The following is a 25000-nucleotide window of genomic DNA, read 5'->3' as shown; positions in this document are numbered from 1 at the left end:
CCTCTAGAGGCTTTTGATGTCATTGCTAATGTCTAATATTACCACGCTAAATTCACTGAACAGCACTTTTTCATATCTTGTTATCTTCCATTGCATTATTGTCATATTGCCTCTTTATTCATGAAGTTCATTGTCTTACAGTAGTAATAAACATTGGATCCCAATATTGTTGCTAGCTTCATATTTCTTATTTTTGCTTCTCACATGTTTTGCATAGGCTCACTGTTAAGTGGAATCATGAAAGAACTCTGATTGTTTTTGCAAGCTCATGGGCTGACCAATGAGAAAATGTACCATATGTGAGTATAAATCCTTCCCATAGCTTCCCATTTTGATATATTTGTTATATTTTATGCACTGAAATGAAAATATATTCATTAGTTAAGTAAAATAGTCTCAAAGGAAAAAAGGTATTTTATATATAATTAGCTAATGTTTTTAGTCTTGATTTAAGTGAGAAAGCATGTTTGACATGGATGTAGAGGAATATCAGCCTGATTTCCTTATTGGAAACATTTAGTTTTTAGTAGTTCTCTAGATTTGTAGTACATGACAGAATCTGACTACATTTTTGCCTTATCTATTTATAACATATTATTATATAGTGATTCATTATTATTTAACAATACCCTACACACTCTTGTCATGGCAGGGTGTTAGTTACACATATTTTTCCTTTTCTTAAAAACAAAATAATTGATATATTTAATACTCTGACTCTCAGTCATAGTAAAAAGATTTTAGTTTGATTAGATTCCATTTATTTTCTTACAGTCTGGGTCTAAAGAATGGTGAAAAAAGTTTACTTGTTTTGCCTGTTTTATCTAATTTACCTGTGAGAGACACATCACTAGACCATTTGATTATCTTGGCTACTGGGGTCTTTTTGCTCACTGACCATCGTCTGGTCATCCTCATCTTGTCTCACATCAAGGTGAGTTAGTCTACCTATCCATTGTTTCTTCAGAACAAGCAAGACCCTACTCCCTCAAGTGCCTGCTGAGGGAGAGTGCTTCTTTTTTTGCCCATCAGCAGTGTGGTGTTTTCCTGTTTTGTTATCTGGGTTTGTTGTCTGGAGTAGGGCCAATATAATGGGAGTTTGGAGTTGGGGATTTCCGAAAGCAGTGTCTATACATGTCACATATACTCCGTCTTCCTAAATTCATTCAGTTTTGATTTTATACATACATACTTATATATATATATATATATATATATATATATATATATATATATATATATATATATATATATATATATATATATAGTGTGTGTGTGTGTGTGTGTATATATATATATATATATATATATATATATATATATATATATATATATATATATATATATATATATATATATATATATATATATATATATAACTGATACCACTGTAGTACAGTGGTTATGCATACGCATGGGAACCAGGAGGGTCTCTTAAAAATATAGGTACATATCCTTGCTACAGTTCAAGGTTAGTAAAAGCATTCACTTGGAATATTGGTCTCTATATGTGAAATAAAAAACCCATAGGAAGAAAGCATAGTATTAGAGATTATAGGATAGTATGGTAATGAAAAGGGAATAGAGGGGAGAAAGTGAAGTAGAACAGTGATTAGTAGCAAGGGAAGGGTTAAGGAGGTAGGGCAATTGAATGAATTGCAGTGTATCTGTGATTGGCATGAATAGGAATAATGTTCAGGGAAAATAGAGATGGCTATTGGAGAAGTAGGAGGAGAAGACTCGTGGTAGCAGAGGGTTAGATGTCAAAGATTAGAGAGCATTATAAGATAGTATAGTAGCATAAAGGGAAAAGAGGGGTGGAAATGAAATAGAGCAGAGATTGGTAAAATAGCAAGGGTTAAAGAGGTACAGCTATTGAGTGAATTGCTGTGTATCTGTGATTAGGGAAGGAGTAGAGGCATTTTTCAGGGAAAATAGAGGGGTTTGTTGGAGAAGTAGGAGAAGATCCAGGGGATGAGGAAAGAAGACTGGGAAGGTGGTGAAGTATCAGGGAGAATGTCAGGAGGAGAGGGCTTCTGAAGAAGGACATTGTTGTGACAGAAGGGATTTTTATGAGCATTCAGGTGGGGGCAGTAGAGTGGATGGGATACATTGGGGGGTGTAGCAGAAAGGGGGGAGTGGGGAACTTGAGGAGGAGAAGGAGGATGGATATTGGCAAATACTTTAAATGTAGGAGTAGGAATAAAGGGATTGGAGGGTGGATAAGGGAGCAGTGGTCTCTTGGGTCATCTTTAGGAGATTTTGTAAGTCTTCAAGAGTTTCTTGAGGGGAGTTGGGTGAAGAGGCCAGCCAAACAAAGGTTCTCTTGTGAAGGGAAGAGGGGATAGATATCTGAGGAGCAGAGGAAGAGGAAGGTGTAGATGAGGATGTGGTAGGAGATGGTTGAGTAGAATGTTTAGGTTTTCTGGTGCAATAAGTGAGGAAGAGGGTATCAGGGAAGTGGTAGATAATGGGGTATCTAGATTAAGACAGGAAAAGGAATTTGACTAGGGGATAGGGGGAGTAGAGGTAGGATGGTTCAGGATATTGGGAAGAGGTACTGTGGGAGGTGCAGAAACATCTTGTGAAGATGGAGGGGAGAGCAGAGCGGAGGACTGTTTTGAATTAAGTTGAGAGAGAAAAACCTTGTTGTCATGCTTCCTGTCTGGCCTCACATAGTGTGAGGCCTAGTTTGACTTGAGAACTGCTACCTCACATTCAAGCTTATAGGCAGGGTAGCTCCTATTAAATGCATTATGGGAGTCACCACAGTTGGCACATGTACGTGACTGAGCAGAGCAATTTAAACGGTCATGACTAGATTTGGTACGTAGAGGGCAGCAGGCTGTGGAGTGACAGTGTTTGGCTGGATGTCAAGAATGCCAACATTTCTGACATAGATTGTTGTGTCCTCTTTGGACTTACAGTAGAGAACCTGTAGAGAAACAAAATGAAATTTTTGTCCTCAAAAAATATCTCTCTTAGTCAGGTACCATTAAAGGCCCTAATATTTATCAAACAGCATGAAAACCTAAATATAGGAAGCTAAGACCCAGAAATAAGACCAGGAATATGCACTTGCCATTGGTTTCTGGAAACATAAGCTACAACACATTCACTTACTATCAAATTACAACTAACATTGCCTACCACAGGCTCCATGTCTCAATATGGTGCAACATACATGCACAATATCAAAAAAACTAGTTCCTCGTGCAGTGTTGAAACTAGTCTGCAGTCATGATACCAACACAGGGATAATGTATATCAATCACTTATTTTTTTAATATTGAAATGGTACTGTAAATGTGTATATGGTATTTCTTTGCATATATGAAGTTCCTATTCTATATATACTTAAATTTGATAACTAGAAAGGATGCTCTCTTCAAAGAGTGTGAAGGTTCACAGTCCAGTATTCCTTATTTCAGTCAATCTTGAAGAAGTTATTCCCAGCCCCATGTCTCACTTTTGCCCTGAGTTACGAGATGCATCCTTCTTCCAGTTTTGTACAGTGCACCCCCTATTGACATGATCCAGGCTAAATTGCTGCATTCTAGCAATGCTGACATGCATAGTGCCATCTTCCTCAGTGTGACATAGAAGTAATTAGTTTGAAATCCAGCAGATCAACTGTTGCTTGTGTTTCATTTCTCCTTTTAATTCATTTATTATAGTTACGGCTATGGCCATGGAAAAGAAAATTAATTTCTGTCATGCAGTCTTTATGTATACAGTAGATATCAATGACATGTATTTCACAATGGTTATTAGAAAATATCAGTGAATCAGTTCAGTCCTGTCCTTCCTTTATCCATCCATTGGTTAGTGATCATCCTAGCCAATACTGCTCACCAACAAGTAGTCATCCTATTCTACTGTTAGTAGAAATTATCTTTCAGGATGATTTCATTACCTACTTCCCCACAGAGAGACTTCCTAAGTCTCTCCACTTTGGGGCCTTCTTTATAGTGATTATGCTAAGATCCCTTGCAGCTCCTTTTTCCCTGTCTCAGGAGTACTTGTTGACTTGTGTGCTTTTTTCCTTTATTGTGCTCTTATTTTCACTTCAAGGACCTATTTCCGCACTGAGGCTGATTTCTTGTAAATCATTTTCTTTGTGACACTAGTCAGATAGTTTTTTTATCTCAGAAATTATCTCAGTGGAACACATTAATTCTGGTGACCCCTTACGTTGCATTTTTCCTTGCTTGGATTTTTTTTTTAATGTATATCAGTTGTAAACCATGCACATCCTTCAACTTATTTAATGATGATACTACCACTAGTTTGACACAAAAACTTCATTACTTACTGGTTATTAGAAACAGTAAAGAGGATTGTAACCTGCAAAATATTTGTGGCAAGATGTACAGTACTACTTGCTCTTATTTTATCCTTCGAATTTTTAACTCAATCTTCATGACCTTCAAATATATAGTTGTTACCAGTTTGATATCCAGTAAACATTGATCATCACTAGTCTTATTAGGTTTTGGGTTTTCTGTGCAGAAGATCATGGATTAGTTACATGCAGTACTTGCCTCATTCTGTGTGCTCTTACAAGGTCTCTTGATGCAGTAGGTCTGCATCCAAATTATTATGGTATACATATCCCTCTTATCCTCTGTGTCACATCGACTAACAACAAGACCCCTTTTGCTTTCTAAGCTGTTGTTGTTTTTCACAATATTTTCAACTTTTCATATTACCTGACCTTCACCTCTCAGTTAACCACTTGCCACCAGGTGGCATATAAGTACATGACATGGCTGTTGTAGACAAAGTAGCAGGGGGCATCATATCACAACCATTCCCACACCATTGGCTCATTGGATTGAGTTTGTTTTCTCCAACAGTAGCAGCATCATTTCTGTGGTAAAACTTTTACGCAATAGCACCTAAAGTGAAAGTAAACCTTCAAAAATTTTATATTATATAATATCGTATAAAAATAGAAGCTTTTATATGCCTAATGTTGCCCACAGACTACCAAACAAGCCAGGTTTAAACAGGGGAAACTGTCGATATGTGCCAATAAACCTGCAATCATGTCCACTTGCCAAATTTTTTACCCGGCATTATTGGGTTATAAGTGGTAAATGTACAAAATGCAAATATTACATGAAGGTGCTCTCTCTTTAATGATGTTTCCGTCTCTCAGTTTATATAAAAGGGTTTATCATTTATTTATTGAATACATATACTCAATATCAATAGTTTAAGTTAACTGACTTAACCATTGTCTGTATTTGTCCCATCATATTGTGTGTTTTTGAGTTTGGGTTGTCATATTTTGTTTTTTGAGCTTAACCCTTAGCCTCCTGATGATGTGGAGTTCATGTCATGGCTGACTTGGTTTTGTGACTCAAGGTGATGGGTCATTCATGTTGTGGCTGACTTGGGCACGGCTCCTGGCAATAGTTCATTCATGTCACATTACGATGATGCATGTAATGCATATAATGTGGTTCTTTATAAGGTGCTCTCATGCCACATTGAGGCTTTGTCTGAGGGAGAACAGGATGTGTAATGCTATTAGTGGCTATTGTCTTGTATACAAGGCAATGTCACACACCAAAACATTGTGCTCTCTTGCTGCTGATGTGAACCTGTAAGTAACCTTCATACTAATTTACTTGTTCGGTCTCCTCGCGTCAACTACTCACATGATCTTTTGGTGCTCTGAAAGTGTGACTATCTTAAAGTATGACACACAAACTGGAATCACTGAAGCCATGAGAGTACCAGCATTGTATATAATTGCATACAATCTCTTATTTTGTAACAATAGGTTTTTGCTAAAAATTAAGAAAATAAAAACCACATTTGATTTTGTACAGAGTGCAACACACCTTATTTATTAAAATAGACTCTAAAGTACATAATCAGGCTACTGTAGGTTCATCTTGAAACTAAAATTAGTATCATGGATTTCTGAATATGCAAAATCATTAATCCACTTATGACGGGTGTCCCACATATGAGACAAAAAAAAAAAAAAAAAAAAAAAAAATTGCCAGACGTCCCGCCAGTGTGATGCTGTATCAGGGCTCGCCCTCCGACTCAGCAACAAGGCACAGCCGGCACACGGGCAGAGTCCGGGCCAGCCCCACGCGCCGATTTTGTAGCCGCCCAGAAACTTTTATTTTTGGCTTTAAAATATACTGGCGGTAATGGGTTAATACAAGTGTTATGAAAAATATCACTTTGTTGGTATGGGTTGGTGAGTGCAATGAACTAGTTACATCTGAAAAAGGCCCCAGAGGCAAGCCCAGTCAGCCACACATGCTCCCTAGAGTAGAAGCCCAGCGAACCCCAAATTCTCCCAGAGGCATTGGGTTCCCCCTTCCACACACACATACACAAACTGTTTTTTGGATATGTTGTGCATGGATAAAAACAGTTATCATTATATACAATACAGTTTCTGTTTATTCTTGTATTTTATGATATGACAGCATGTTTATTTTCTTATTGGAAATCAAATGTACATGAGCAAATCTCAAAATCCACGGTAAAGTATACTCCTCAGTGTCTTTAGCAGATAAAGACTAATATCAGATCTCTCCCTATATTGTATTTGATCTATGAAATTAGCTCTTGTGTAGTGAAGTTGTTCAGCAACTTGAAACTTCAAAAGATACATGGGACAGGTTAATATTTTACTATATATCTCTTCTGGTTTCCTCTCTGCTACTAGATGATCTGATACATTTCATGTAATATCCAATGTAATTTTGATGTAGGTAATAACTACATAACCACTTTCTCACATTCCAGGTGCACTACATGTACTTTGCAACAATACTGTTTTGGCTAACTGTTTTTGTAGCAGTTACAGTGAGTCTTTTGACAAAGGCACCTGAAAAATGGAGGGTCAGTATTATTAATTTGTAGTTGTCATAAGATTAATAAGATTTATTCCTGCTTTCATTGATATTGCCTAATAAGTATAAAAAAGTGATCTATATATGAAAGTAAGAAGAGTGAAATGAATTATACTTTATTGGAAAACTAACAAAAAATTGTTCATTGGATACATAGCTTATTCGGACCACATATTTCACACGCTATGATCGCCGAGAGCGGCAAGATGACCAGGAGATGCGGGAGTGGAAACAGAATGAACTTATGGAGGTTGGACAGCAAGACCAAGGTAAGGGTTTGGTTTCAGTGTAAAATGCAAAATGATGAGTAAAGGAAAAGTGTAGATAAAATGACCCTCTCTTAATACACAGAAATATTATGTAGTAGTTGATGCTCATTTAACTTTAATACTGATGTTCAAATTTCTTCCATTCTTTTATTACACAGATGAAGCTGAACATATTCCTCACCGTGATACACCTTGGTACCAACGATTATATAACTGTATTTTTGGTTTTGATGACTCTGAAAAGGCACAGGTAAGAAGTCAGTGTTTATCTTGTGTAGATTATTGATACAAGAGGACTAAAAGTCACACACACAAAAGAAGAAATTTTATACATTTGCAAGACTTCATAGGAATTCAAGAAATCTTCATGTGAATACTGTAAGAGTGGAATATACTGCAAAAGTGAAATATTCCCAGATTTATACAAATTTCATGAGTTTATATTATTGTTTTCTTTTATTCTTTATTCAGGAACAAGCTATGGCAATGAATGAGCACATTGCTCAGCTAACAACCCTTCATCAGGAACCATGGGAGAAAAACCTGCTGAATGTGATGCTTGTAATAATCATCATCACAACAGTAGCCTGCTACACCTATTTTTCGATAAATCCCTTTACTGAAGAGAAGGTTAAGGAAATCCAGCGGAAGAAATTAGAAGAGCTGGGATATCATGATCTTTTATGAGCATATAATGTCGTCACAGCCCACCTTTGAGGGCATAAATTTGCTTGCAAGGCATTTATTTATGACTGCTTTTTGATGACATCGTAAAGCACATTTTTCTCAAGTATCACAAAGTGCCATGGGTATGAATGTATACCATCTCACAAAAGAAAAATGATATGGAATTTATTTGAGGATAGGGACTTATTCATGTTATATACTTCAACGGAATTGTGGTTATGTTTCCTCTTCCATAAGGTGCCTATAATGAAATGTCTGGAAGGTCTTGTATACTTATCTGAGTGCATTAATTTATATATTTATTATTTTGATAATTAATATATTGCTCTCAATCGAGTGTGTGAGTTTTCAAGTATGCAAACACACGTGTGCATGATTTCCTTTTTCATGTAAGTTTCCTTTTTAAATGTTATTGCTGACAGATTTACATAAAAGCACTTGCTCTTATTTTGACACTACCATGCATTCTTGATATGTGTGTGTGTGTGTGTGTGTGTGTGTGTGTGTGTTGCACATTTGTTTATAATTGTTCATGTGGAAATGCTAGTGGTCACAGGTGAATCTAGAGAAAGTGATATTACAGAAACTAGACAGACTTTAGCCATGAACAGTGCCTTCTCATTTAAAGAAGGCAAGCATATTACAATTGATTACAATTTAAAATGGAAGCTTATATATATGTGAGTGTTTATTTGATGTGTTATAAATTGTTTTTTTCTTCTTCGATCCTCCTATTGTAAGAATTGGTGGCATTTTCTTTTCTTATCTTTGTAAACATTAAGAAGGAGCTGAAATAACAAAATGTATCTGTTTGTCTTTTTCTTTGTTGTTATTGAAGTGGAACTGTGTATGGAGATAATGAAATGGACGTTTCATACTCACACTCACACTGCATATATTGTACACTCACACTCACGCTGCATATATTGTACACTCACACGTATTTGAAATAAGTTATATTATTTAAGATGAATCATAATATTCCTTGCACTCAAAGCCCATGTAATTCCCTGTGGAATTTCAAAGAGGTAAAAGGTCCATTTTTACATGCATTTATTAGAAACTTGATTTCTGAATTATGTTTAAGGTGAGACTTTGCTTTCCATTCGTTTTTATTAATTTTTTCCCACTTTTCTTCTTTTCTTTTCTTCCTTTGCAACATCAACAAAGGTGCCACAAACTTGATACCAATTTTACAGTGATGAGAAAATTCCATAATAAAGACTGTGCAGTATTATTATATTCTATGTGCTTTGGAAGGAGTAACATCAAGAGAGATTGTATCATATTTTCATGCATAACAGATGGAACAAGATGGAATTTCATATATGAATGTGCATGTGTGCTTACTTTTATATCACAAGAAATACCATTTTTGTGTTATGTCTTTACTTTTCTAAAGTGATTTTATGACTCAAAAGCCATTGAAGGTTTTTTACATGCATTTAAAATAGTTGATCATTCCAAAAAGGTGTTTGTAAACCACAGTTCTCTCTCCAATAAGTCAGCTTTCAGTGATTTGATGGATGTAGGAGTAAAGAAAATCCACTAAATTTTATGCTTTTTCTTTCATTTTTTTCTCTTTAGTTATTATGTCATGGATATTATGATGCAGTTCATGTACTTAAAAAGATATTTACTTACAAAGAAATAATTTTCTAGCCAAATTTTCCTTCAGAAAGGATTCAGAACAGTCAGACATTCCATTTGCTTGAATGTTATATGCTCTTTTACTATGGTAATTCACAGTCTTGAGCTTTATATTATCACTTACTTTTAAAGTAAAATAAATGTACAGTGGATGAATTGTCTAATGTGCTTGTATAGTACAGATAGACTAGGTGTACATACAAAGGCAGATATTTTAAGATACATAAAATAGATTATTTTAAACATATATGCTGTGTATGCACACACACACACACACACACACACACACACACACACACACACACACACACACACACACACACACACACACACACACACACACACACACACACACACACACACTTACTTACCATCATGTGCATTTACAGAAATACTCACATAACCCACACATACATACAGACATATCTGCATACATGAATAAACAAGATTCGGATGCAGTTTCTCATAAGATGTGAAGGTGTATATGTGATTGAGATAACAAATGTCTGCCAAACACACATGCATAGGAATCTAAATATACAAATTTGTGAATATTCTCAGTATTGAATAAGTTACAATTCAGTAACTTACACTTACGTTATCACTTTGTCCTTATGGTGATCTTTTATGGTTCTTTGTTCTCTTGTTTCACTACATGTAAAAAGCTGATACCTCTATGACTTTTATCGTTCACTATACAGGACTATACAGTTTGTTCTACTATACCTTGCTTAGATTTTATCTCGTTGGAGACTTTAAAAGCAGGACAGGCAAAGTTAGTTATGCAGATCATTTGTGTCATGCAAGTTGTTGCTTCTACCTTAGTACTTTAAATGTGTTTTCTAAGTACACAGGATCTGAATAACTCTTCCTTATTAACTGAAAATTACCCCCTTTGGCATACATAAAAAAAATTCACTTTCCTTCTGTGACATAAAATTGAATACTATTGAAGACTTTAAATAGCAATATGCTGCTTTGGCTTTGTGTTATTGTTGTTTATTAATTTTATACAAGTGAATATACTTTTATCAGTATGATATTTGATGTTATATATATACCATGTGTAAGATGGTCTCTATTTGTCAGATTTAGATAATCAGAGATAATGTTGCACTAGCTACAACTTTACAGTCATGACCTTGCTTGTAATGTATGGTCACTTCATCACCAAAATGATAATTAAAGAAATATTTTCCTGCACAAGATATTTTCATATATATGTAGGGTGTGCAACTTTCAAATTTGACAGTTCTTGAAGAGACAGATGCATGTATTATCCACAAGGAATATCCTTCCAATAGTTTGCAATATTCAGTATTCACCTATAGGAATAAATAATTGTAATCCTATACTCTTCAATATTCAGGGCAGTTACAGGAATAGTATAAAGTATATCATAAAAGTTAAGGAGTAAGCAGGCTTAAATTGATTGAATTTGTGGAAATGCCAACTTTAAAAAAAAATTGTTATGCATATTGTCTGAGTTGTGACATTATTCATAGATGGGCCAAAGGTTAATAACCTAGGCTCTACCAGTCCCTCAGGTAATATCCTAACAAGGTAAGAGATATGTCAAAACAAGGACAACAAACTTAACTCATTGAAGATTGGTTATGTCCTAATTTCTTTGATACACTACTATGCTATGATTAATGACTTGTTAAGGATGTAAACTAAGTATAGGATTGCAGAGACTTTTATGATTATACATGGATAGTGTATATTATAAGCAGGAGAAATAGTATTTTTTCTCATGAATAATGGAAGTAGGAGTCCTGATGTAAATTTTCGATGATCTCATGAAAGCTAACCGGTGAGTTATTCTCATTTCACACCAAATTTATGTATTATACTCAGATCTACATTATTTTAGTGAAAATAAGATTGCATTTTTTTATATTGTTATTATTCTTATTACTTTGCATCACAATGTGTGTTGGCTATGATGCTGCAATTAATGGTGAGGAACTGCCTTGTGCAGTCTAATATTGCAAAAAAGCTGTGAAGTCTGTTAAAAAAACAAGATAATAAAATAGCAAAGACAAATTTTTTTCTTAATAACCAGTTTTGGTTGTAATATCGTAAGGTACATAATTCTTTCTTTGTATCAAAATATTAGTATTTATAGCCATTAGTGTGATGAATGGTGTGCTACTTCCATTTGTATAATAGTTTTTAAGCTCTATGTTCTGGCAATCACAACCTGAATTTGCAGTGAAATAATGAAAGTAAAAATGGTTGCCACTTTATGAATACTGAGCTAATAAGGAAAAGAGAAATTTAAATGGTTATTAAAGCATTAGTCAAATCTATGGAATGGAAAATGGAAATTTTAGTAAACCATGGAAATGTTCTTGATTTGGTCAACAGGCATCACTTTTTTTAATTTAAGCTTTGTTTCTTGTCTATTAGTGTTCAGAAGTACTGAACCAAAGATTAGTTACTTATTAAAATGCAAGAAGTAGTACCATTTCCCATATAGAAGTAAAATTACACTGTCATTTACCAAAGAAACATCTTAAAAATTTAAATACTCACATATTGTACAGAGAGTTGGAAGTCTGTGGAAATAGTATTGTCTGATGGTATGTACGGTTGTCAGTTCTAATGTGTACACTCTGATAATGAGTTGGTGTGGCTCGTGTCCTAGTTGTTGTTTGTTACTTGAGCAAGGAAAATCATTTATATTTTTGTATGGTTCATCTGAGACTACTTATTAAAGCAAGGGGGGAAGTTATGAAACTTGACAGATTTTACTATGACAGATACCTATATGAAATGATGAAGAATATCACAAGGAGTTATAAGTATAAAGGAGAAATAGAATTTTTGCTTAAGTTACATAATGAAAATTATGTAAAATTTTACTGTGGCTGGCATTATTAAGAAAATTTTAAGAAAAAATATTTCTATTGCAAATTTTATTTGCTATGTTTAATGAGTAGATTTTGCAACAATTTTAAACAATATGAAAAATTAATGATACCTACATAATTTAGATAAAGATTAATTTCAGTACCTGTAAACTTTCTAGGAAACCAACAAGAAACAATAACCATGTCCACTGTATGATTATGAAGATTTAACACATGAAAAAAGGGAAAAAAAAAAGTGCATTATGGAATTTTTTAACTCCATATTATGCATGTGCATCAAATAATGTTCTGCCATTTTTTTTCCAATTTACTGATTGAGGAAAACATAAAGCAACTTTTTATATAAGTATACATGTTCTGCCAATTTCTTTTTTTTTCATTTGTCTGCTAATTTCAATTTCATCCTCCAGGTGAACACACTGCCAGAGTATACACAAAAGAGGTTTGGGGGTCGACGTATCCAAGTCTACCTCGCTGTTCTCTCCCTTGTCCTCTACATATTTACCAAGATATCTGTAAGTACCTTCTTAGATCATGAGGTGTCTTATAGGCACTGGTTCCAGAGATCGTTTTACTGGAGGGCATTATATGATTTTGTGGGGAAGGGGGTTTGCTGGCCTCCGATTTGAGTGGAGGTTTCCAAAATTTATTTATGCTCCCATTTAATACTTCAGAAGAACCCCAAAGAGAAAAAAGTCCTTTTTACTGAGCAGATACCTAAGCAGATATATTGGATTGCTTTAGTGTGTGAAGTAAAGGTTCACAGTAAAATTCTGGATATTTGTGCCATTTTTTTGTTATTTCAACCTTTGTCACAAGGACTTGTAACCTTTCATTTCATATTAGCAAAGTAGATGAAATATTGAGATGAGTATGAAGTGCTGAGGTTCTTACGACATATACACAGCTTTGGTTGTTATAATGCTAGGACCTCAACAAATTGCAAAGTAACAAGCTTTTTTTTTGTTCAGTATCTTAGTCGGTTAAGACCCTCTAGTACTGATCTAGAGCTTAAGAGTCCTAGCCTCTCAGGTGCCATAGGGATTATGACCCAACTATTCCTAATAATGAATAATAATAAGTAGACTATATTTTTGAAAATAAATTATGCATGTCATTAAGTTCTGCAATACCCTGTCTTTTAGTCTTCAGTAAACCAGTGGTTTCAAAAGCAGAAGAGAGTCACTGATAATTTTTAGATGGGTTGGGAATGTTACAAGGGTTAGACCAGCAGGGAACTGCCATAAAACACTCCAGGATGCTGTCGAACTTGCTGTGGTAAGAGCCAGGTCCATGAGCATATCCAGGTCCAGAGATGAATACATAAATGGAGGGAGGATAACTCCTTGCTTGTTGATGCAATGAACCGTTGACATGTTATTTAGAAGTATGTGCATCATCCTTTCTTGAAAGAAAAGTTCCCTGACGAGGAAAAGCAAGTCCACATGTAGCTCTCAGACATTGACGTGAGCCTAAAAGGACAGGGAAGTATTATGACCTCAAGTCATGATGGCGCCCACCAAGGACTGGTACTCCCAATCCCAGTCTGATGCGTCGGCGCAAGGGTCAGGATGGGAAGATCAGCGAGACGAGGACCTCTCAGCCATCAGTAAAAATTTCTCAAGAAGGATGAGATTGTCAAGTTGAAGTGAGGCCGGTGGATGAAACAGTCCATCTCTTTGTGGCCCACCCCATGGTTGGAAAAAGAGCTTTTCATGGAGTTATAAACGGTGTGTTGTAGAACAGTCTGAGAGGCTGGTACTTTCATTCCCCGTTTCCAGGGCTTACAGAAGCGGGAATAAGGAGTTTGACTAGAGGGAGGGATAACTGCAGCATTTGGGACAGGGATTGGAAGGTGGCAAACATCTCTTTGTTCCCCTAGGGCTGAGAGTGTAGAGCGGATGTGTCAAACTGATGGCTTCTGGAATGGTCATAAGGGGCCTGCGAAGTGATTATTAGTATGTGAAATTATGATCACCTTAAAGGAAAATAGTCATACAGATAAGTATGTAATATCCAGGTACATAAGGTATATACCTTTGTTGACCCTCAAGATGGTAACTGAAATTCAAATTAGCCAACAAAGGGTTTTGGGTTAGAGAGTCCTGGTGTAGAGAGCCCAACTACAGAAGTTCCTGATAAACCGACAGCAGTTAGTGGGAAATGAAGCCTCGCAAAGTGAGAGCCAACAGGTGCTTGCCTCCTCCAGCAGGGCCTAGGTGTGAGGGGCAGTCAAACGCAAGATATAACTAGGGTATCAGACATTAGGTGCAGAGCTTGGGCGATGCTAAAGGAAGGAAGGCCTTCTGCAGCTGAGGACGCTGCTGCAACCGGCACAGAGGTCAGGTCCAAAAAGGTCTGGCCGTGTAAAACATGCAACACTATTGCCTGAGTCTAGGAGTCTACTACCTAGACCGATGAGAATCAGTTCAGTTCAGTTAGATTTGCGAAGTCATGCTTCGCCCGGGCCTTTTCTCTGGAGTGGCCTGGCCTGTGTTAACTATTTCTAGTTAACTCAGGTGGTTTCTTTGAACTGCAAGCTTATCGTGGTGGCTGAATTGTGAGCAAGCGATCCAGCTGCCATGGAGTAAGCACGTTACAGACCCGTTTTACCAGACCGGCGGCTGTGGTGGGTGGTTCCTGTCTCAGAAATTGTGAGTACACAATTCTGCAAGTAATGTAACAGGGTGGCCTTAGACTCGCCGCAGTGTTTGCATAAACTGGCAGGCTCATTGTCAATAATTTGCCAAGTGCATTGGTAACCTAGTCTTAGTCTGAATAGTATGACTTCGGTACCTCTTTTTGTGTTTGGAGGAAGGGCCAGTGGCTCATAGCCTGAAGCATATGAGTACCACTTAGCAGCGAGCAAGTTTGTGATATTTTCTCTTTGTGCTCCCTGGAGGACCGCACACGCTGTAGCTTTGGTTCTTGGGCTTAGTACCCCTCGGCAGGGTTTAACGATCATGGAGGATGGGGGCATACGCCTGCCCTTTTCAGCTAGTTTGTCAGCAAGCTCGTTCCCGTGTATGCCGATGTGGCTTGGGACCCAATTAATGATAATTCTTCTACCTTGACTGATGATACTTTGGGCTATGGTTAGTACTGTTGTCAAGAGGTAGATGTTGTCAAGGGGCATGCTATGCTGTAAGCTGTCAATAGTTGCTCTTGAATCTGTGTGAATGACAACGTGTCCTGCCCTTAGGGACGCGTGTGTCAGGGCTTCCATGATCGCAACCGTTTCAGCTTGGAGCGTTGAGGCATTGTCAGTGACCCTAATGGATGCTGTGGTATCCTTTGTTGCAAAGCCGGCGCCTGCAGTATGGTTTATGGGATCCACAGATCCGTCCGTGTAGTATGTTATGCTACCCGGAGGAGTTATTTGATCAATGACCCTTTGTGCTTGTACCTTTAGACTAGGCATGGAATATTGATTTTTTTCTCATTGTAAAATTTAGAATTGAGAATTCGATCATTTCGTTTGTCCACGGCGGGGTTCTTTGTAGTCAGGGTTAGGGGAGTCCATGCCCTTGGCAAGCAATGATTCTTTTAGCTGAAAACGTATCAAGACTGGCTGTATGTGTGAGCCAAGAGTTGTCCGCAAACAACTGGTAGTCTTGTTGAAGGCGTCTGAGTACTCTTTGTCTTAGATAAGAGTTTCTGGGTGCCTGCAGGACCTTGGAAAGGAACTGTGCTGCCATTAAATCAATTCTGGTGTCCATGGACCGTAAATCAGCTTCCATGAGGAGGTTGATGACCTTTGTCCATTTAGATGCACCTAGAATGATCCTGGCTGCTTCGTTTTGTATTGTTTCCAGTTTTTCTTTTAATATTGTACTGGAAGCAATGAGGGCGACAGATGCATAGTCAGTAATAGCACGGACAGCATGTACATAGAATGATCTTAGTACTTTGTGTCATGCTCCTGTGTCTCCCTGTCATGACTTTCACGACTGACAGTCTTTCCTTGGTTCTGTCAAGCAGGTATTGGATCTCCTTTTTGAAAGTGAGGGTGTGTCCTATCCATACACCAAGGTATAGGTAGTCCTTAACCAATTCCAGATCCATACCCTGCACAGTGAGTTTTTTTGTTTCTGACATTAGTTCTCAGAGCCATTGCTTTGGATTTTGCTGCCGATATTTTTAGACCCGTCTTACAACACTTCAGACACCAGGTTCAGACAATGCTGAGCTCTCGTTAGGCAGTGATTGCCAGATGCTATGATTGCCAAGTCATCAGCATAAGAGATGATCTTGCATCCCTCTGGCAGGTGAATGTCGAGTATATTGGACAAGAGGGTATTGAACAGGGCTGGACTGAGAACCCCTCCCTGAGGAGTTCTATTTTCAAGTGGCATGTGCTGCGAGAGGTGGCCTTGAAATCTGACATTTGTTGACCTGTTCTTAAAATAGCTATCCAGGCCAAGAGTCTGCCTTTGACTCCTTTGTGGCTTAGGGTCTCTTGAATGGCAAGTGGGCTTGCCAATTCAAAAGCCTTCTCCAGGTCTAGGAAGACAACCACGGCGTGCGAGGTGCAGATTGTGCTTAAGAGTGTGGAAATGCTGTGTGCAGTGCTCTTACCCCTTGTGAACCCGTGCAGGTGTTCATGAGGGGGTCCCGTCTTCCATCGGAGCCTGTTGAGTACCATCTTCTCAGCTGTTTTACCCAGGCAACTGAGAAGCAGGATGGGACGGTACTTGCCAGGCTCCTTTGGTTTTGGGATGGGAACTATTGTGGCTTGTTTCCAGCTCTGGGGCATCGTGGCTGTTTGCCAGGATTTGTTGATAACCTGCAAGAATGCAAGTTCTCCTGCCAGGCCTAAATGCGAAATGATGGGGTGGGAGATCCCATCAGATCCCGGTGCTGATCCAGAGCTGGTTTTGTATGACTTTCTTAGTTCCCCAAGAGAGAACAAGGCATCCGTGTCATCGGATTCGAGTGCCTTGTCTCTGATGAGAGCAAGTCTTCCTGGATTTAAGTTTTGTTTTTCCCTCATCACTGGAGGCAGGTTGTTGTTGCTGGTTCTAGCTGAGAACTCAAGCACCAATCTGTTAGCCTCTGACTGTGGATCATGATGAGTGCATTTCAGGGATTAGCGGCTTGTCGCTTACCTGACCCGTTTCCACAACTCAGTAAGGCTGGTCTGGTTTCCAAAAGTCTGGCACCATTCCAGCCAATTTTTTCTGCCTTACTCTGTTGGCAGTTTTCTTGGCATCCGCAACAGCTTCCCTCAACAGGGCCAGATTGTCGGGAGTTCTTTGCCGTTGGAAGTTTTTTTCTGCACATATTAACCCTGTGGTTGACCTCTTTGATCTCGTCAATATAGTACCAGGCGCCTTTGTGACTTCTGGACCATGGGCGGGTTTTGGGGATGGTTTGTGAGGCTGCCTGATTTATGGCCTGGATTAGCCTTGCCTCTAGCACATCCACATTTTCATTATTGTTGGGTTCATTGTCTTTCAGACATCGAGCCAAGCCTTCCTGGAAGGCAAACCAGTTGGCCTTGTCTGTTTTCCATTTAGGAATGTGATGTGGTCTTTGGGCTGGACCTACATCCACTAGGGTGGTGACTATGCCACAGTGATCACTGGTAACCGTATCATCGACATACCACCGAATTCTCTCCACCATTGTTGCAGTGTCAAAGGTAAGGTCTAGGACCCCTCCCCTCACGTGCGTTGGTTCTTTGGTGTTGAGAAGAGCGATCCCAGGGAACGTGTCAAGCACTTTTGCTATATGAATGTGACGCGTTGGCCTTTTGCGGGGATTCAGCATGGATATGTGTGCATTGAAGTCTCCCCCTATGATCACTCGGTCTTGTGCTGCGGTAGCACAGACCTGGGAGTCTGAGGCAGAATGATGAAGAGAAACCAAAAAGGATGCCAGTTAGAGGGGGGGCCGTCAGAACTGACACACTGGGAAGAATGGGGAAGGTCCTCACAAGTGACGTCCTCGCCTTCCTCCTCTGAAAAGTTTATCTTCCCAAGGCTCTTAGGGAGAAAGGAGGCCAAGGTTCAGCAGCTGAAAGAAAGGGAAGTCCAACTTCCTTAGCTAGAGTAGTCAGGTCCCGGTAAAGGACCTCGGGGAGAGCCATGGAGTGAAGGTAGCCAAGAAAGGAAATATTCAGTGAAGGAGCTGAGAAAGGACCTTAGGGCGCAGGAAAAGCTGTCACACACATAGGGAAAATCCGGCGCCTTGGCAGGTGGGTGCTAACGACTATAAGTGACAGTGAACTGCCTACCAAAACCGTACCCCAGGAGAACCCGTCCTCAAATAGCCAGTGTTAGGGTAGTTGAAGGAATGCACTGCAGCCAGCCAGGTGCTCCAGAATGGCGGGTCGAAGAGACTTGATACAGCACATGGAACAAGGGAACGCCAGTGCTCTTGGTATAGAAACACCTTGGAGTATGTGCATCACGGAAACTTTTACACCTATTAATCACAATATACCAATATTATATTCAATGTGTGTAAAGTGGAGAAACGTCGGCCACGCTCTCGACTGCACCGCAGATACAGCAGGGGAGGGGATTGGAAACCACCAACGATAAGCCTGCCAGGCAAAAACAATTGCTTGCACTTGTTCCCGGGGCGAGGTCAGCCGTGCTTGACTAAGGAGCTCTCCGATGCCATCCCCTGTCCAAAATGACCACGGAGTGCTGCTCCGACAAGGGCTAGCATGTTCTAAGTGAAGGCAAGGGACACAGGCAGTAAGGTGGCTACTCCTAACTCCAGTGACATGTGCTATTCTCAAACCCACTGTAACCTCCGTCTCTTTCTCTGATTTTTTAAAACCCGACGTTCGAATAATTATTACTTTCACACATTTCACAGGTAAACATGTATTCGGGAGCCATCTTCATCCAGCAAACACTTCGGGTAAACAACCTGTACGTGTGTCTGATTTTCCTGCTGCTCCTGACGGCGGTTTGCACTCTGGTGGGAGGACTCGCCGCCGTCATCTATACCGACACGCTGCAGTTTTTCATCATGATTGGCGGGTCATTGTTTCTGATTATTAAAGGTATTGTTTGTTTTTTCATATTGTTATCTATTTGTGTTTGAGGTATTTGTTTGACTGCGTGTGTTTTTGTTTGATTGTATGCACAGATTTATGCATTACACACATACTGTGTATATGTATTTATACATACACACAAATAACATGCAGGATATTTTCCCTCAGTGAAAATCGAAAATTACTATTTAAAATACCCCTGTGAGCACAAGCACCCTGATGTCGTTGTTTCTTAAGAGTGTAATTTCTTTGCTCCGAAGGCTTCATGGCCGTCGGCGGGTATGCGGCCCTGCAGACGAAATATCTCGAGGCCATTCCGGAGAAGCTCTTGCCCAACTCGACCTGCGGGCTGCCTCGCACGGACTCCTGGAGGATGTTGAGGGAGGCTGACCCGACGGTGAGCGACATGCCCTGGCCTGCCTTCTTCCTGGGCCAGACGCCGGCTTCCATCTGGTACTGGTGCACTGACCAGGTAGGTGTGGTATGGGTGTCTGGTTGTGAGTGGTGAAGCGATGTGTGATTAAATTAAAGTGTGTGTGTGTGTTTATCATGGCAAAATCAGTAATTAATAATGTTGCTTTACCCAGATGATGGTGCAGCGTGCTATGGCTGCCAAGAGTTTATCCCATGCGCAAGGCGGAACACTCTTTGCTGGATATATGAAGATCCTTCCAGTATTTATCATAGTAATGCCAGGTAATAATCTAAAAAAAAGAATAAGTTAAATATGAAAATATGAACAGATATGAAATAGATGTATCCATAAAAGATCAGCATCATGACGCCAGATTGAATACGCAAGATTCAAATAACCGTCATGTTACATATATCTAATATCTTTCCTTCCCAAGTTACAATCTTTTGTTAACACACTATGGTTTACTCTGCCGCGCATCACTCCTTATTAAGGCGCCACGAATTTCCTTTATAGGTATGATCTCTCGCGTGCTTTTCCCCAACGAAGTCGGTTGCGTCGACCCCGAGGAGTGCCTCAAGTTCTGCGGATCGGCGACCTCGTGCTCGAACTCCGCGTACCCGAAGCTGGTGCTGGAGTTTCTCCCTGGGGGCATGCGAGGTGTCATGGTCTCGGTCATGCTCTCGGCACTCATGAGTAACCTGACGTCGATCTTTAATTCGGCTTCGACCCTTTTCACGATGGATCTGTGGATGCTCTGTCGACCCAAGGCCAAGGCGAGGGAGCAGCTGATTGTCGGGAGGTAAAGGCGGTATTAGTCTCTGGTTTAACGGTCTTACGCGTTGCCATATGTATTTACACATATATTATATATAACTTAATAAGCGTGTATATATAAGCATACATTCACTCACGCACTCACTCACTCACTCACTCATACACGCATATATATATGTGTGTATATATATATATATATATATATATATATATATATATATATATATATATATATATATAAAATATATATATAATATATATATAATATATATATATAATATATATATAATATATATATATAATATATATATATATATATATATATATATATATATATATGATATACATATATATATATATATATATATATATATATATGTTGATATACATATATGAATATATTTATATATATGAGGTCAGCACCACCGGTTAAACTACTGGAAATACTTTGATTAGATTTTTAGATAAGTAACCCCTTTTGTTTAGAGCTTCATCCCTATTGATAGTGGTAAGCGGTATTTTTTTCTTGGAAAAAGAGGGATTTTAAGTCGAAACTGTCGATAAAACTGGCAGCCGCAATAATTTTGAACTGAAAATATTCTAAACTTCACCAGACTCGGAATATTATAGTGTGAAGCATTACAAAAAGTGATTTATTGTACACCTCACACAGGTATTTAATTATTATAAAAGTATCAGAAAAAGTACCACAAAGCAAGAACCCCGACCCACGAAAATTTAAGGCACTGTAGAACTTATGAACCTGTATTATTCTTCAAAAGAAAAAAAAATGCACGCACGGAGGTGAATGGCTAAACAACATCATAAAATTACCTGTTGCGAATGTAATTAAAGAAAACGACTCTATCGCGATTTCATCTTTAACAGGTTGTTTATCGTCGTGTTGGTCGTCATCTCAATTCTGTGGATGCCAATCATTGAGAGGTCACAAGGTGGACAGCTGTTTGTGTATATACAAGTAATTGCGTCGTACTTGGCACCTCCAATTGCAGCCATCTACTGTATGGCTGTAATATGGAAGAGGTTGAATGAACCAGTAAGTAAAACAGTGGATGCTGTTGTTTTATTATATTGGTGTTACAATTTGAGATTAATCGGAAATTACTAGAGATATAAAATTTGCCGATTTCCCCCCAAAACAGGGAGCGTTCTGGGGCCTCATGATTGGCTTCGTGGTGGGCATGGTTCGAATGAGTCTGGATTTCTACTACACTGAGCCCCCCTGCGGCGAAGAGGACCTGAGACCAAATATCATTAAAAAGGTTTGCTAGTTGAGTGTTTATTTGTTATTAAGATGAATGCGTCAGGCAGGGGTTCCCAATCGCGAGGCCATGGCCCTTAAGGGGGGTCACGGGGTACTTACTGGGGGCCATGGAGCAATAGAAAAGTTAGGGCATTGAACTGAATTGAATTTTATCTCACCTACAGTACCTACATATAATTGTCTCTCACATGTCAATAAAATGGAATCTTTCCGTAAAGTGTTCTTGCTTTATAGCTACTGACACCATTACACTACACGTAACTAGTAATAACTGAATCTGAAAAGGTGACAGTCACTGAAATAAGATACGGAGATTATTAGGGTCCACAAAAAAGGTTGGGAACCTAGAAGAACGCTCGAAGGGCATCGGTTTATTGATGGTATGATTTTCCCTTTCTGCGATGTTTATATTATGAAAAGTGGAACTTTCAGATGAATATTTCAAGATATCGTTTGTACACGTAAAGGTACATTTGTGAAAGAAGGGGTACATGTTGTGAAAGTTCCGTACTTAGGTATATTCATACATATCCATATTTCACAGATTCACTACATGTATTTTGCCACACTGATGTTTTGGGGAACGTGTTTAGTGTCTGTGATCGTGACGTTCATCACAGAACCTCCAGAGGAATGGCGGGTAAGCTTTCCAAGTTTGACGAATTTTGGTAGAATATTCACTGGTGATATGAAGTCATTTTTGTGGCAGTTGTCTCGGGGTATTTACTCTACTTTTTATTGTCGACATGATTATAACCTTGTACATTTGTCTCTGATCTTCGTACATTCTATCAAAATGATACAACCATGGCTTCGAATTTTCATACCCATTGTATATACGAACATGATTGCTCAATTCAACATACCGCTTTGATATCTTTTCCCAACACGTCATATATCCTCATTTAGCTTCCACATCCTCATGTATAAATATCCTACTTTCCTTAGCTGATTAGGACGACCTACTTCACGAGGCTCGACCACAGAGACCGAGAGGATGACATGGAGATGAAAGAGAGAGTCAACAACGAGCTCTTGGAGGTGGCCCACACTGTCGACGGTAAGGAGAAACTTGTTTTATAGAAACTTGCTCTTTCTCTTTCTGTGTATCTTTATTTTTCCCTTTCTCTCGTTATTTTCTTTCTCTGTTTTTCTTTCTCTTTATTTTTCTTTCTCTGTTTTTCTTTCTCTTTGTTTTTCTTTATCTATTTTTTTCTCTCTTCATTCTCTTTCTTTATTTTTGTCTTTCTCTTTATTTTTTCTTTCTTTATTTTTATCTTTCTCTTTATTTTTCTGTCTCTCTCCTTATTTTTCTCTTTCTTTATTTTTTTTTCTCTCTCAGTCTTTCTCTCTCTCATACTTTCTTTCTTTCTTTCTTTCTTTCTTTCTCTCTCTCTCTCTCTCTCTCTCTCTCTCTCTCTCTCTCTCTCTCTCTCTCTCTCTCCCTCTCTCTCCTCTCTCTCTCTCTCTCTCTATCTATCTCTCTTTCTCTCTCTCTCTCTCTCTCTCTCGTTTGGTATGTAAGTTGCTACTTATAATGCCATAAGAATAATTTTTTATTTTGCAGAAGCAAGTGTTGACGGAGATCACCATGTACCGTGGTACAAGAAAGCGTATTACTGTATCTGTGGGTTTGATGTTTCAAAAGACGCTGAGGTGAGTTTTTAATACACAAAAAGAATGACTTGAATCGTAGATGTACTAAATATTCATGAAGTACAAGCAGTAAGACATTGCAAGAGGAATGGGGCTTCATTCACTACATTAATGAAATATTATTTAATACGAAATTTGTATGGCATATACATTGATCCTTCTCCTGAAGCTGATGATCACAAGACATTTTCAGACACTCACTACTTTTTTTTTTTTTAGATGTCATATGTGACGAGATGATATAATATAGGAAATCATTGTACTGATAATTTTCTGAACGATTTCTGCCCACCAGGAACAAGCAGTTGCCATGAACGAACATTTAGCAGAGCTGACGAACCTTCACCAAGAAACGTGGGAGAAGTATTTACTGAACAGTATGCTGGTTGTCATCCTCGTAGCCGCTGTTGCTCTCTTTGTTTACTTTTCCATAAGTCCCTTCACAGAGGAGGAAGTTCGTGACATCCAACGGAGGAAGTTAGAGGAACTCGGCTATTATGATGTTGTTTAATATTTGAGTAAACCAAAACAATGTGTATACGTAAATGTATGTGTAAAAACGTGTACAAAATCGTTATGAAGGCTGTGTATCTAGATTTCTGCTATAATTTTGGTTTATTCTTGGTGAATTTTTAAACTGCTTGTCAGAAAAGGTTAGCAGAATTCAGATTTGTTTCTTATATTTAAAGAAAAGTAGTGCAAGATGCAGTTGTGAAGATTGTATATTAAGATGTATGTTTTTTTCTTATTTAAATATGGTTTAATCCAGATGCATTTATCATATAGAAGCTCAAACGTTTTTGTTTTGTTTTTTATCCCATAAATTGTAAACTTCGGTTTATTTTAGTGTTAATTATCCTCATCCTGATCAAAATTATTTCCTGAATTAGTTGAAAAGTTGAAAATTAGTTGACAGTTTTGCATTTGGATCGTAAATATAGGAATTAATATGATTTAGTTTATATCACTGCGATATATATATATTTTTTTTTTTCATTTTTACTTCCTGATGTTCAACATTTCTTAAGTGAAAAGTGGAATCGCGTTTTCACAATATTGGAATGTCCAAAATTTAGTTCATGGGGTTAAAGTCCCATGATTGTTAACATGAGCAACATTCAAGTCAAACGGCTGCTTGGTAAAGATAGTTAGTTAATCTTATACTCAAGTTCGTATGTTATATAGAAAAAAATGTTTGTCGTTAAGATGGAGATCATTGATCTTTGTTGGTTGTTACTGTATTTTGTGAAATAAATCGCGCAAAGCAAAATAACTGTTTGTCTGGACCATTAACTTTGTCACGCAACGCCCATTGGAAATGCAAGTAGGGCGTTTGTCACAACAGTGTATATTATTATGATAAACATATTTTATACGTAATTTATAATGGCGAAGTATTTCGATTGCTCTGTTATCTCATGTTTTTCGCTAGTTATATTCACTAATTTATACCTGAGTGAGGTTTGCAGAACATCAG

At 38.2% G+C, this 25000-nt stretch overlaps 1 protein-coding gene across 2 annotated transcripts in view; it reads left to right on the top strand.

Moving 5' to 3' along the window:
* The window catches only part of LOC113819860 (sodium/mannose cotransporter SLC5A10), a 379451-nt gene that overhangs the window by 353975 nt on the left and 476 nt on the right, over positions 1–25000 (top strand). The window contains exons 5-15 of one of the 2 annotated variants that reach the window (XM_070145509.1): positions 12786–12890; positions 19207–19396; positions 19651–19862; positions 19978–20086; positions 20322–20607; positions 21471–21639; positions 21746–21865; positions 22412–22507; positions 22816–22927; positions 23435–23523; positions 23819–25000. The exon at positions 23819–25000 is cut by the window's right edge and continues 476 nt beyond it. In XM_070145509.1, coding sequence (XP_070001610.1) covers positions 12786–12890; positions 19207–19396; positions 19651–19862; positions 19978–20086; positions 20322–20607; positions 21471–21639; positions 21746–21865; positions 22412–22507; positions 22816–22927; positions 23435–23523; positions 23819–24034 — 1704 coding nt within the window. In that variant the 3' untranslated portion in view covers positions 24035–25000. Of the gene's footprint in view, positions 1–6783; positions 6880–7047; positions 7160–7317; positions 7410–7630; positions 11546–12785; positions 12891–19206; positions 19397–19650; positions 19863–19977; positions 20087–20321; positions 20608–21470; positions 21640–21745; positions 21866–22411; positions 22508–22815; positions 22928–23434; positions 23524–23818 lie in introns of those variants that run through there. The other variant, XM_027372076.2, reaches the window with a different exon arrangement.

The sequence above is a fragment of the Penaeus vannamei genome, chromosome 3 (genome assembly GCF_042767895.1).
Source record: "Penaeus vannamei isolate JL-2024 chromosome 3, ASM4276789v1, whole genome shotgun sequence".
Taxonomy (NCBI): Eukaryota; Metazoa; Arthropoda; class Malacostraca; order Decapoda; family Penaeidae; genus Penaeus; species Penaeus vannamei.
This window is presented reverse-complemented; position numbering and strand designations above follow the sequence as displayed.